Genomic DNA, 14,283 nt, shown 5'->3' with positions numbered 1-14,283 from the left:
TCCATCTCGTAGGAGTGGCCGCCAGCTAGTGGTCACTCTATGCGTTAACAAAACACACTCGATGTGCGTTACAATTGTTTTATTTATTTATTTATTTTTTTTAAACTCCATCTCGTAGGAGTGGCCGCTAGCTAGTGGCCACTCTGTGCGTTACCCGTGCGTTACCAAAACACACTCGTTGTGCGTTACAATTGTTTTCTTTTTTCTTTTATTTTATTTTTTATTTTTTTTCAAAACTCCATCTCGTAGGAGGGGCCGCCAGCTAGTGGTCACTCTATGCGTTAACAAAACACACTCGATGCGCGTTACAATTGTTTTATTTTTTTATTTTTTTAAACTCCATCTCGTAGGAGTGGCCGCTAGCTAGTGGCCACTCTGTGCGTTACCCGTGCGTTACCAAATCACACTCGTTGTGCGTTACAATTGTTTTCTTTTTTCTTTTATTTTATTTTTTATTTTTTTTCAAAACTCCATCTCGTAGGAGGGGCCGCCAGCTAGTGGTCACTCTATGCGTTAACAAAACACACTCGATGCGCGTTACAATTGTTTTATTTTTTTATTTTTTTAAACTCCATCTCGTAGGAGTGGCCGCTAGCTAGTGGCCACTCTGTGCGTTACCCGTGCGTTACCAAATCACACTCGTTGTGCGTTACAATTGTTTTCTTTTTTCTTTTATTTTATTTTTTATTTTTTTTCAAAACTCCATCTCGTAGGAGGGGCCGCCAGCTAGTGGTCACTCTATGCGTTAACAAAACACACTCGATGCGCGTTACAATTGTTTTATTTATTTATTTATTTTTTTTAAACTCCATCTCGTAGGAGTGGCCGCTAGCTAGTGGCCACTCTGTGCGTTACCCGTGCGTTACCAAAACACACTCGTTGTGCGTTACAATTGTTTTCTTTTTTTTTCTTTTATTTTATTATTATTTTTTTCAAAACTCCATCTTGTGGAAGTGGTTGCCAGCTAGCGACCACTCTGTGCGTTACCAAAACACGCTCGCTGAGCGTTACAATTGTTTTCCTCTTCTTTTTTTTTTAATTATTTTTTATTATTTTTCCAAAACTCTATCTTGTAGGAGTGGCCGCCAGCTAGCGGCCACTCTGTGAGTTACAAAAAACGCTCGCTAATTAATTGTAAGGAAGCGTTACAACTATTTTCCTTTTTTATTTTTTTTTCAAAACTCCTACTTGTAGGAGAAAAAATTGCAAAAAATCCCCTCCCGTTAATTAAGAAAATCTCACCTCAATTTTTTTGCTTTGAAAAAACTTCTCAAATAATCACTCTTGGGATGTTCTTACACTTATGCTCTTATACGTCATTTTATATGTAATCAGAGTAAACAACTAATTTATTAAATACCTTTCTATAACCAACTAATATTATCAATTGGTCAAATTAACTAATATTATCAACTAGTTGTTAAACCAATAAGTTATTAGCTATAAACTAATTGCCAAACACATAGTCTTATTGATTTGAAACACAGAGGAAATGGAAGTTGGGGGAATTAATTGGGGCAAAAGTGAAATTTAATTAAAATAAGAAAATAACAAAAATAGCCCGATGGAGGATCGTTCCGAAAATGCAGCGAACCGGGCGGTCTGGGAAGGCAAAGTAGGCAAAGCGCTAGGGCGATTCTGGAAGGGAAGCATATTTTGGTACTTCTGCGTCTTCTTCTTCTTCTTCTAGGTCTGTTTTCTCTCTCTCACACTTTTCATTCGTTTCAGAGTCCACAGAGCAAACAGATAAGCAAAATTCCTCTCCAATTGATATTTAATTTTGGGTATGCTATGAAAAGCCCTAACACTTACTCAATCTCTTCTTCTACTTCCACTGATATATATTGTTCTTCTCACACGCTACATACATACACTCTCTATACTCTGCAACTCTTGTATTTCTGCCCTTTCTCCTTCTCGCCTGTGCTCCCAAGGTTTCTTCTTCGCTCTTTGCGTGCCCTCTGTTCTTTTTCTTATTTTTAGAAAAAAATGAAACTTTAGCATTTCTTTTCTGCTCTGAGATTTGATTTTTATGGATAGGTATTCGATTCATAGGATCTTAGTTAATATTTTTGTTCATTGGTCTTTCTGGCTGCATATTTGTTTTTGATCTCTGATCTTTTATTTCCTCAGATTTAGGATATGTTCTGGTTTTGATCTTTTCAGTTTTATTTTGTTTTCTTTGTGGGGAAGCATTGGGGTGTATTTTCTTTCTTCCAGCATAAGGTTGGATGCTTTCAACTTGCATTGTGGTGTGGTGCTTTCGTTAAATTATGCACTCTGGAATTGTTTCTGTGGTTCCATTTTGGGTACAGATAAGTTAACATTGTGTTCAGACCGTTATGAATATGGTTTTTAATGGGGATTTCATTTGTGGTGCTAGGAGTAGCTGTAACCATCAAACAGAAACTGAAAGCTATTTTTGCAAGACTTTATTTTTCTTCTGGGATATCTGCTCTCTGATCAAATTTTTTGCATATTTTCTTACAGCATATTTATTTCACTGTGGGANCTATTTTCTTTTTTTATTTTTTATTTTTTTTTCAAAACTCCATCTCGTAGGAGTGGCCGCCAGCTAGTGGTCACTCTATGCGTTAACAAAACACACTCGATGTGCGTTACAATTGTTTTATTTATTTATTTATTTTTTTTAAACTCCATCTCGTAGGAGTGGCCGCTAGCTAGTGGCCACTCTGTGCGTTACCCGTGCGTTACCAAAACACACTCGTTGTGCGTTACAATTGTTTTCTTTTTTTTTCTTTTATTTTATTATTATTTTTTTCAAAACTCCATCTTGTGGAAGTGGTTGCCAGCTAGCGACCACTCTGTGCGTTACCAAAACACGCTCGCTGAGCGTTACAATTGTTTTCCTCTTCTTTTTTTTTTAATTATTTTTTATTATTTTTCCAAAACTCTATCTTGTAGGAGTGGCCGCCAGCTAGCGGCCACTCTGTGAGTTACAAAAAACGCTCGCTAATTAATTGTAAGGAAGCGTTACAACTATTTTCCTTTTTTATTTTTTTTTCAAAACTCCTACTTGTAGGAGAAAAAATTGCAAAAAATCCCCTCCCGTTAATTAAGAAAATCTCACCTCAATTTTTTTGCTTTGAAAAAACTTCTCAAATAATCACTCTTGGGATGTTCTTACACTTATGCTCTTATACGTCATTTTATATGTAATCAGAGTAAACAACTAATTTATTAAATACCTTTCTATAACCAACTAATATTATCAATTGGTCAAATTAACTAATATTATCAACTAGTTGTTAAACCAATAAGTTATTAGCTATAAACTAATTGCCAAACACATAGTCTTATTGATTTGAAACACAGAGGAAATGGAAGTTGGGGGAATTAATTGGGGCAAAAGTGAAATTTAATTAAAATAAGAAAATAACAAAAATAGCCCGATGGAGGATCGTTCCGAAAATGCAGCGAACCGGGCGGTCTGGGAAGGCAAAGTAGGCAAAGCGCTAGGGCGATTCTGGAAGGGAAGCATATTTTGGTACTTCTGCGTCTTCTTCTTCTTCTTCTAGGTCTGTTTTCTCTCTCTCACACTTTTCATTCGTTTCAGAGTCCACAGAGCAAACAGATAAGCAAAATTCCTCTCCAATTGATATTTAATTTTGGGTATGCTATGAAAAGCCCTAACACTTACTCAATCTCTTCTTCTACTTCCACTGATATATATTGTTCTTCTCACACGCTACATACATACACTCTCTATACTCTGCAACTCTTGTATTTCTGCCCTTTCTCCTTCTCGCCTGTGCTCCCAAGGTTTCTTCTTCGCTCTTTGCGTGCCCTCTGTTCTTTTTCTTATTTTTAGAAAAAAATGAAACTTTAGCATTTCTTTTCTGCTCTGAGATTTGATTTTTATGGATAGGTATTCGATTCATAGGATCTTAGTTAATATTTTTGTTCATTGGTCTTTCTGGCTGCATATTTGTTTTTGATCTCTGATCTTTTATTTCCTCAGATTTAGGATATGTTCTGGTTTTGATCTTTTCAGTTTTATTTTGTTTTCTTTGTGGGGAAGCATTGGGGTGTATTTTCTTTCTTCCAGCATAAGGTTGGATGCTTTCAACTTGCATTGTGGTGTGGTGCTTTCGTTAAATTATGCACTCTGGAATTGTTTCTGTGGTTCCATTTTGGGTACAGATAAGTTAACATTGTGTTCAGACCGTTATGAATATGGTTTTTAATGGGGATTTCATTTGTGGTGCTAGGAGTAGCTGTAACCATCAAACAGAAACTGAAAGCTATTTTTGCAAGACTTTATTTTTCTTCTGGGATATCTGCTCTCTGATCAAATTTTTTGCATATTTTCTTACAGCATATTTATTTCACTGTGGGATGAGAATAAACATAATATTTTTGACTACTGAATAGAGAACCAGAATTGAGAAGAAGTTCTGAATTTGTTGTTCATGTGTTGTAAAATTGAGATTCATTTTATCATTTCTGCCCCAGAAATGAGTCATAGGATAGGCATGTTTCACTCAAATGCAATGGAATCGGATGGCAGAAGTAATATCCCCTTCCCTCTAGCTGTTAGTGGGTTAACTTTCTTCTGCATGATTACTTTGTGATGTCTTTGTAATTGCAATAAGGCTGGAATAATATACTGAAGTTCTTGATTTTTTTGTACTGCTTATTATGTGATGTTATTGATTATAACATTAATTTACGTTACTGTATGTTTGCAGGCAACAGTGGCTGTGTTCAACTTTTTACTTGGATGAAAAGATCTGGTGTGTGAAATAGTCAATGGCTGACAACACAGAAGTGGATGATAGGGTGGATCTTGATGATGATAATTACATTGAAGAGGATTATGATGTTGAAGAACAGATGGACGATGAAGCAGCTGGAGATGGTGGTGAGGAAAACAATGAAGAACAGCCAGAGGATATAGGAAGTGGGGATAGTGGGGAAGAGCAGTCACCAGAAATAGATAAAGGTGATGCTGTTGCTGAAGCCATAGATGATGAAGAAAAACCTGGTGCTTCCTTGAATGGGGATGAGAGAAAGAAGTTTGCTGAACTTCTTGATCTTCCTCCCCATGGGTCTGAAGTTTTTATTGGTGGGCTGCCTAAAGACATTTCCGAAGAAGACCTGAGGGATCTCTGTGAACCAATGGGCGAAATTTTTGAGGTTGGTCTTCATTCAAAAAGAGAGTGAAAGTTGTGAATATCTCTTAACATACTTATGTTTGTAATCCAATTTATACTTGTTGCAACTGCCATTATTTCTAAATTTGCTTCATTTTGCAGATAAGGATCATGAAAAATAGGGATACTGGAGAAAGCAAGGGTTTTGCTTTTGTTGCGTTCGGAACAAAAGATGTTGCCCAAAAGACCATTGAGGAGTTGCATAACAAGGAATTCAAGGTTATGTTTGCAACAATCTCTAGCCCTTGACTAGTTTTTCATGTTATTAGGATTCATTTTTCTGATGTACGCTATTGTTTTGTTTATCTTATATATATATGTCTTCTCAATTCAGGGCAGAAGGTTAAGGTGTTCACTGTCAGAAACTAAATACAGATTGTTCATTGGTAATGTTCCAAAGAGCTTGTCTGATGAAGAGTTCAAAAAAATCATAGATGAGACTGGTCCTGGTGCAGAAAACATAGAACTCATAAAGGTGTCTGTTGATTGGTTGAGCATTAGAATGGAATGTTTATGCTTTCATTGGCATTTTAGTATCCTAGATTTACTTCTCACCTGACAATACTACTAATATCTGGCTGCAGGATCCTCAAAATCCTTCACGTAACCGAGGATTTGCTTTTGTTGAATATTACAATAATGCATGCGCAGATTACTCCAGGCAAAAGATGTCAAATGCTAACTTTAAGCTGGATGGTAATACACCAACTGTCACCTGGGCTGATCCAAAGATTACACCTGATAATTCTGCTGCTTCTACTCAGGTATTGAACCTTACACTGGAGCTTGCAGTCTATTTGATAAATTATGGGCAAAAAGCTCACTGGCATTTTGGTGTATGATTTTCAGTTTTTCTGCATAAATGCATTATACTAATTGGATTTAGTATAACTTTTAAGAAAACTCTTATTAGAAGTATGAATGAGGTTATGTAGATGATTTTTTTTGTTTTTTGTTTTGTTTTGTTTTGTTTTTTGTTTTTTGTTTTTTTTTTTTAAATTTAATTTTTTTTGGGGTTTGATATTTTTACTGTGGTTTACATGTTTGTGACATCTTTTTATAGGTCAAGGCTCTATATGTGAAGAATATTCCTGAAAATACACCTACTGAACAATTGAAGGAACTCTTCCAACGCCATGGGGAAGTTACAAAGGTTGTTATGCCACCGGCTAGAAGTGGTGGAAAACGGGACTTTGGGTTTGTTCACTATGCAGAAAGGTCTAGTGCATTGAAAGCCATCAAAGAGACTGAAAAATATGAAATTAATGGTATTGCTCCTGCTAATTTCTTGACCTATATGGATGGAATCTAAACAATCATAATTACAGCACAAGAGTGACCTTTTAGATATTGGGAAATAGATTCTTGACCTACACAAGGTAGCAAAAAAAAAAAGAGGTAACACAAATATACCCCTAAAATTATAATCAGAGTCATTTCAAATTTCTCATTTTTGGAATGGTAGCCTACATGTTTCAAATTCTGCTCAGAGTTTGGGTATTAATCCAACCAGTGTCAGTTAAATGATTATTGTAAGTAATAATATATAGTTAACATAGCTATACAAATTCAAAATTTATATATTGGGAATATAAAAAATCATAATTACAACACAAGAGTGATGTTTTAGATATTGGGAAATAGATTCTTGACCTACACACGGTAGAAAAAAAAGAGGTAACCCAAATATTCCTTAAAATTAGAATTAGACTCATTTCAAATTTCTCATTTTTGGAATGGTAGCTTACATCGTTTCAGATTCTTCTCAGAGTTTGGGTAATGGTCAACCAGTGCCAGTTAAATGCTATTACAAGTGATAATATATAGTTAAAATAGCTATACAAATTCAAAATTTAGATAGCTTTCACTTAAACATATACCAAAGTATAAATTTCAGAGACAAGAAAACATTTATGAAGTGTAATATGCCAAGTTTATAGTTGATTAGAAAATAACTAGTGTTCATTATTTTAATCAGAACCTCTTGTTTTAAAAGAGAATTTCTGAATCATTCCAGGATACTAGACATTAAGAAAAATTGGGGCAAATAACCTTGCCCAAGTAAAATGATACTAACATTTCAATATAGTAGTTCCTTTGAATGAGTGGTAAAGTGTGTGTGCCAGCAAAGTATATTGGGTTTATGACAGGCATTTGGCTCTCCTGTGAGCAAATATCAGTTCTATTGTTTTACCAGGAACTAGCAAAACCAAAATCTTTATCGAGAAAAACTATAGCCTAGTCCATAATCATGCCCTTCTTATACACATCACCAATTATAGCCTGGTTGAGGTAATATTTCCTGGTTTTCAGTATTAGCAGCAAGGCACATTGTTTTGGTCTAGACCTGGGCCCTATTTCTGTTGAAGCTGCTGGTTTTGTCGGGGCTTACAGTTTTAAAATGGTGGTTATTAACAGCCTAAAACCCAACTATAGTGTGCAGACAATATTTTTGTGAAAATTTTAGATGGGAAAGAAGAAATCACCTAGTTATCTGAATAAAGAAATTACTTGTGATTGTGCTATGTACTCCTACGTTTCCATCAATCTGATAGTGCTACAGAAAATTTCCTAATCATAGAATTAGCAAGTAACTCTCCTTTTATGTGGCCTCACTGGCTGCATAATGTAGAAAATGTGTTGTTAATGTTACTTAGGAAGAGTTCCTATACCACAATCCAATCAATATAAGAAGGTTAAAGATGTCACTAGATTCATGCTGTTGTCAATTATCTCAAGAAAAACTTATGGGCTTGAAATTCTAGTAAAATTCTATCCATATATGGCATGTGTTTTGGGACGGTTGAAAAATCTCCGAACCATGGAAAAACCTTGCTGAGGTGAATGTTAGTTTAGTTTAGTTTAGTTTCATTGCAAGAATTGTTTTTCAATGGAATACTTATATGATGAATGGATATGATTGCAGGTCAGGTGTTGGAAGTGGTTCTTGCGAAGCCTCAGACTGAAAAGAAGTTTGACATGTCTAATCCTCACAATCCAATGCCCCATCCAAATTACATTCCTCATGCAGGGTATGGTGGTTTCCCTGTGAGTCCTTATGGGTCTGTAACTACTGGATATGGTGCTACTGCTGGATTTCAGCAGGTACTTGTTCGAATTCCTTCACCCTCTTCTCTTCATCGCCTTTTGTTTTCTTGAGTTTATATTACATTTGTTGGATATCATGCTTTTGCAGCCTATGATATATGGAAGAGGGCCGATGCCAGCAGGTATGCAGATGGTGCCAATGGTTCTCCCAGATGGCCGAATTGGCTATGTACTGTAAGTTTCCATTTCTATATGGTGATTTTGGCTTGCCATGTAGAGTTTTTGATGTTTACTAACTCGGAAGTTGATGCAGTCAGCAGCCGGGTGGAGTGCAGATGCCAAGTGCTCGACCCCGAAGGAATGACAGAAGCAATGGGGGTGGGGGTGGACCACAAGGTCGAGGTGGATCTAGTAGTAGCAATGATGATGCGAACCGTAGTAGGCGTTATCGGCCATACTGATTGGTAATTGGTATCTCATAACATGAACATGTATGCTATGATAAGCTAAGCTAAGCTAAAAGGCAGACCCACTCTGTGGGGTTAATCGATTTTATCTTCCTTTTTCCATCATAAGAAAAACAAAAGAGAGCAGTTCAGTTTAGTTAGACCCCCCTCTGTAGCCAACTTGTTTATGATTTAATGTAAGTGACTGTGTTGTGGAGCTTTGATTCAGAGTTGCATTAATCGGTTTGGCGTAGTAGGCTACTTTCAATTCTATTGCTATTTTTGATTTTGATGTTTTCAGTTGTGTGGGTGTAAATACTAAATATGGCCTGGCCGGCTGGCCTAGCCTAGCCTAGCCTACCATTCCCCTTTAACTTTTATCGGTAAACAATTAATTTCACTTTGAGAATATATTTTTTCTTTTATCAATTCAATAACTTTTTAAAATTAATTAAATTTGGTCTAAAATATTTTTCTACTATAGGGGTACATGTCATACAACTAAGTTATTATTTTTTTTAGTACTATTGACTCTGTTATATGTAGTATCTGTATTGATTCTATTACATGTATTTGTCTATATATACTTTTTCAACTTACAGAAGCCCAATGAGTTTATCGTTTGCATTGAAGCTCGAATTCATGACCTCCCATTTGGGAGAGTCACTTCATATTACTTGATGTCTTTGGCAGTTGTCATTATTTTATTCAAGAGTGAATTCTGCCAGATTTCATTTTGTTAATCTAGATTAATTCATGTTCGCACCGGACCAGCACAATTAAAGGGAGCAAGAGGTTTGAACTCCCAGAGAGTGTAAGAGTTTTCTACTAATTTTATACGGAGTAGTTGGCATGTTATTTCTTTATTTAGTATGGTGTGACCACAGCTTTATTTAAGAGACAAATTTCTAACATTCACGTGTTGTTTAGGCTTTTTATTTTTTCTATTTGGTGTTCTGTCGCAATTTCAGTTATGATAAATTGCAAATTTTCTAGGCCCTTGGGACAACCTGTACACAACTGCTATGTGACCCAATAAGTAACATAACTTCATTTTATTAATGGAAAAAATGGAATGAATAAAATTTTGATTAATTTTTTTAAAAATAAATTATAATATATATCGGAACCTCATTGTATTCCTTTATCTGTTGATGTCATAAGGTAGAGTGTACTCAATGCATATTTTGAAGAAGTAAGAATATATATAATATTATTCTTAAAAAAATACGAGGATTGTTGGAGGTTAAAAAGAAACTCAGAGCAAGTTGTATTTCTGAGTTCTGACACTTCTCTTTTTGAAATTAATGTGCGGTGTACCTATGTGTGCCCACAACATTAAAATTGTCAAAAGAAACTCCAAATGAACATTGAATGAAGATGGCCCACTTTTGGGGGATGGCTTTAAATACATATAGAGCTGATTATTTATTTATTTATTTTTATTAATAATCTATGTTATCTCCTGCCAATCTAACTTTGAGTCTCAACACCATATTATATATTTTCACACAAAGAGTTTAACCCAAATCCAAATCAAACCGTACGCTACTATTAGAAACAAGTCTTAACTAACACTTTTCATTTATTAGACCAATACCCTCTTTATACGGTGGACCATGGTTTACATAGTTATGTGGACCGTGGCGATACGCCACAAATATGTATATTGTCAAATAAATTTGTAATAGAATTAAAATGATATTTTAGTGTTGCTTTAATGAACCTATTGTGTGTATAAAATGAAATTGAATAGCAAAGCTAATATATATATATATATATATATATATATGTATGTATGTATGTATGTATGTATGTATGTATGTATGTTGTCAAATAAACATGTAGTAAAATTAAAAATTTAAAATGATACTTTAATGTTGTTATAATGAATTTTGTACGTATAAAATGAAACTGAATAATAGAGCTTATATGTACATTGTCAAATAAAAATGTTTTGGAATGATAAATTTAATTTAGTGTTGCTATTTGAACCTGTTGTGTGTTCCTTTGTTTGGTTAGAGGGAATTACAATTCTGCGGAATTGAAATTCCTTCATTTTCATGGAATTAGAATCTCAGGTCTCCCTTGGTATTTCAATTTCATGGATTTTAGGAAGAAAAAAAAATAACTTTGAGACAAAATTACCCCTCTAGTTTTTTTTTTTAAAACCTAAAATTGATGTTTGACCTCCCTCTTTCGATTATAGTGTCTTCTTCTTCTACTCTCAACACAGAACGTCAATCAGTAGGTCAACCTCAATCAAATATGTTTTCTCAAAACCCCTTATCTATTTTATTGCTTTCGTTATGCAATTCTAGAGTTTATTTACAATGTGTTACATAAATTTTGAAAAGCAAAATTTGAATTTGGTCATTTAGGAATAATAATAATAATAATAATAATAATAATAATAATAATAATAATAATAATAATAATAAGTATGGACATTTTAGATTTTATACTACTTATTCCCTTTCAATTTTATGTATACAAAAAGTCAATGTTGTAAAAATAAGCCTAGGGCCTAGGTGCTAGATAGGCGCCCCTAGACCAAGACGATTTCAGTCCCAGACGGTTTTTAGTCAACTAAACGACTAGGCGTCGACTTGGCCGAGTTGAGCACTTAACTCGGCCGAGTTGGCGTTCAACTTGGTCGAGTGGTTTTTTTGTCTGTTCACTTACTTCTCTTCTATCTATATTTCTTCGGTCATGTACTCAACTAACTATCTATATATCTAACATATGTAGTTGACTAGTTTGGGTGATTATAACAGTCTAACAACTCCCAGCCTTGAGTGGGAATAGTGGACATGATATACTCGGATTACTCGGCCACTTAGGCGCTAGGCGCCCCTGGACGTCCGACTAGCGCCTAGCACCTTTTGCAACACTGTTAAAAATTAGAATTGAAATTCCTAGTAATTATATTCCTGCAAATTAAACAGTAAAATTTAAATTACCACTTTATTCCACATTATCCATCTCCCATGGAATTACAATTCCTCTCTCACCTAGTTTCCTCATTCTAACCAAACGCCCTGATTATATTTGTTCTCCCCATTCCATCTAGACTCCTTTTAGGATAGAACATCCTTTGTGAGGAGGTAGTGAGCCTTGGTCTAAGATCTTTAATAAACTTTGTTGAAGGTTTTTTTTTTTTTTTGGGTTAATACTCAATATGGTTCTTTAATTATATTATAATTTTTAAATTGGTCATGAACTATCAATTTACTTAAAATGTTCCATAAATTACGTAAAATGTACCATACCAAATTTAATAATCTATATTACTTATATCAGAAGACTAAATTCAGTAAATTCTACATAATTAAAGGATCATTTGTGATGAATTAATAGTTGGGAACTAATTAAAAAATTATAGCATAATTGAGAAACTTTTTAAGTGTAATCAATTTTTTTTTTCTTGATTACTTTGTTCCCTTTGTCCTACATTAGTTTGCAATAGATCCAACCTGTTAAGTTTTTAGGCAATAAACAAGACAATGTTTTAATCAGCTTCTACATTTGTTACGATTCCATAATGGCACCAAATAGATACAATTGTAAAGCTAACAACTAATCAACTGGCCATGATCATAGAATGGACAACCTTCGATCGTATAACTTTTTAAGCATATGGAGAAAATGTTAATCATGAGTTTTTAGAAATTTGTAATGTAACATTCTTGCCAACATACGCCTAAGGCTTGATGATAGTGGAATGACATTAACCATTAGCGAGCCTCGGGAAGAATGGACTACTTATTACTTGGTAGCGACAGTATGGAGATTATATATCCAAAGTGAGCAGATTTAATTTATCCCTTGTGCGCACGGTATTTGGCCCTGTTTGCTGAGCAACTGAGTTACTCTGTCGGGTCCGGGTGTGGGGGCTTTAGGGTTGGGGATTCAACTTTTTGGGAGAAGAACTACTATTGAGATAGCTTGCAGGATATTGTAGCTGCAGAATAATCCTCCACCAGATCGATGTGATGAATGTTAGCAAGGATTTTAAAGACAAAGTTGTTGAGGATAATGTAGGCATAGCATTCATTCATTTCCCAAACCTATTGATCGGTGTGCAAAATTATAATTGATAGTGGAAGTTGCAATAATATATATAGGAATAGTTTCTAATTAAGGCATTTGTGCATCATTTTGGACTACCTGTTAAATTACCTCCTAACCCCTAATACAAGCCGAGATGAAACAAAGAAAGGTAATTTCTATTGGTTATGATAATTTGTCGATCATATTCCAATAATATTCATTTAAAAGAGTTACAAACATATTGTGACGTGTGAAGTTATTTATACGGATCCTTATTGTGTTTTGCTTGGAAAATCATGGCAAATTGACATAGGTTCCATTTACCAAGAAGTGCAAAACATTTACTCATTTTAATGGAATATAAAGAAAATTATAATTCCATCCATTTTGGGCAATAAGAAGATCATAGCACTTACACCAAAAAAAAAAAAAAAAAACTTAAAAGAAAGATATCAGACCAAACAACCTAAATAAGATGGTAGTCGGATCATGTATTTCAACATAACTCCTTAGCTTGAAGGTATGCTAGATTCATTATTATAAAGTTCTCGTCTTCTAAAAAGTTGATTTAAAGCATGTTAACCATAACTATGTTAAAATTTGAAGGCTCATATATGGAAGATGATGTTTAAGATATATACAAAACACTTTTGTGAATGCCCAAACACTTTCATGAGCTCAGCGAACCCAGTGTTAAAGTAAATTGTTACAATGTTTTGTGAGCAAGTCTTCTCCAATTGAGAAAGGAGAATATATAAAATGATAAATGATAGTATGATAAGGAAATAACTATATAGAAACTTAACGGTGAGTTGTTCTGATCTCAAGCAACATAAGGAGAATGATGCAACACATGAAGAGGTGCAAGAATTGAATCAATGGTCTCCTGGAAAAATTCCAATAGTCTAACGTTAAAGGTGGTTTTGGCAACTTGAAATTTCTTGATATTATCAAACTTGAATATTTATTTTAATATCCGCAATTTCTTTTGGTTTTCTTTCCTTTCTTAATTGTTACTCCTATGTATTTAATATCTTGTTTTATACCCACTGCATTTGGACTTCTATTTAAGGTAGAATATCTTGTGTGAGAAGGGAGCCTCTTATATATATATATATATATATATATATATATATATATATATATATATATATATATATATTTGAAAATAAAAAAGCTCATTTAACCAAAGACGTGGTCTAGTAGCACGCGATGTTCCGATTTACACCCCACATGCATAGGGATGGCAATGGGTCGGGTGTGGATCGGGGAGGGCTACATCCATCACCCGACCCACCTTTCATTTTCTCCACCCACCCCCACCTCCAACCCGCATCGGGTGGACTTTTTTAGAATCCATCCCCACCCCCACCGGGTGCGGGTGCCCACTAAGGTACCCACCACTTATCAACTTATTATTTTTTCAAAAAATAATATCAAAATTACTTACACATAATTAAACAACAAAATTCATTAGTTATACTAAAACATAAAATAATATAAATATTATAATATAATAACTAAATTGTTAATTTTTAAAAATAAATTTAGTTGTTTAG

At 34.4% G+C, this 14,283-nt stretch overlaps 1 protein-coding gene across 4 annotated transcripts; it reads left to right on the top strand.

The window, feature by feature from the left end:
• The first annotated feature begins 1,734 nt into the window (after positions 1-1,734).
• Positions 1,735-8,942, top strand: LOC115997065 (heterogeneous nuclear ribonucleoprotein Q). Of its 4 annotated transcripts, none has more exons than XM_031236529.1 (9): positions 1,735-1,784; positions 4,713-5,160; positions 5,280-5,396; positions 5,512-5,652; positions 5,762-5,941; positions 6,241-6,445; positions 8,104-8,282; positions 8,374-8,459; positions 8,539-8,942. In XM_031236529.1, the coding sequence occupies exons 2-9, from the start codon at positions 4,774-4,776 to the stop codon at positions 8,684-8,686; spliced, it is 1,443 nt and encodes a 480-aa protein (XP_031092389.1). In that variant the 5' UTR covers positions 1,735-1,784; positions 4,713-4,773; the 3' UTR covers positions 8,687-8,942. The 4 variants fall into 4 exon arrangements, with proteins under 4 accessions (XP_031092389.1, XP_031092386.1, XP_031092385.1 ...); XM_031236526.1 differs by lacking the exon at positions 1,735-1,784 and adding an exon at positions 3,425-3,539; XM_031236525.1 differs by lacking the exon at positions 1,735-1,784 and adding an exon at positions 3,489-3,633.
• The last annotated feature ends 5,341 nt before the right edge of the window (positions 8,943-14,283 follow it).

Source organism: Ipomoea triloba, chromosome 11 (assembly GCF_003576645.1).
Source record: "Ipomoea triloba cultivar NCNSP0323 chromosome 11, ASM357664v1".
NCBI classification, from domain to species: Eukaryota; Viridiplantae; Streptophyta; class Magnoliopsida; order Solanales; family Convolvulaceae; genus Ipomoea; species Ipomoea triloba.
Note: the sequence above shows the minus strand (reverse complement) of the source record. Positions and strands in the feature narration are given on the sequence as shown.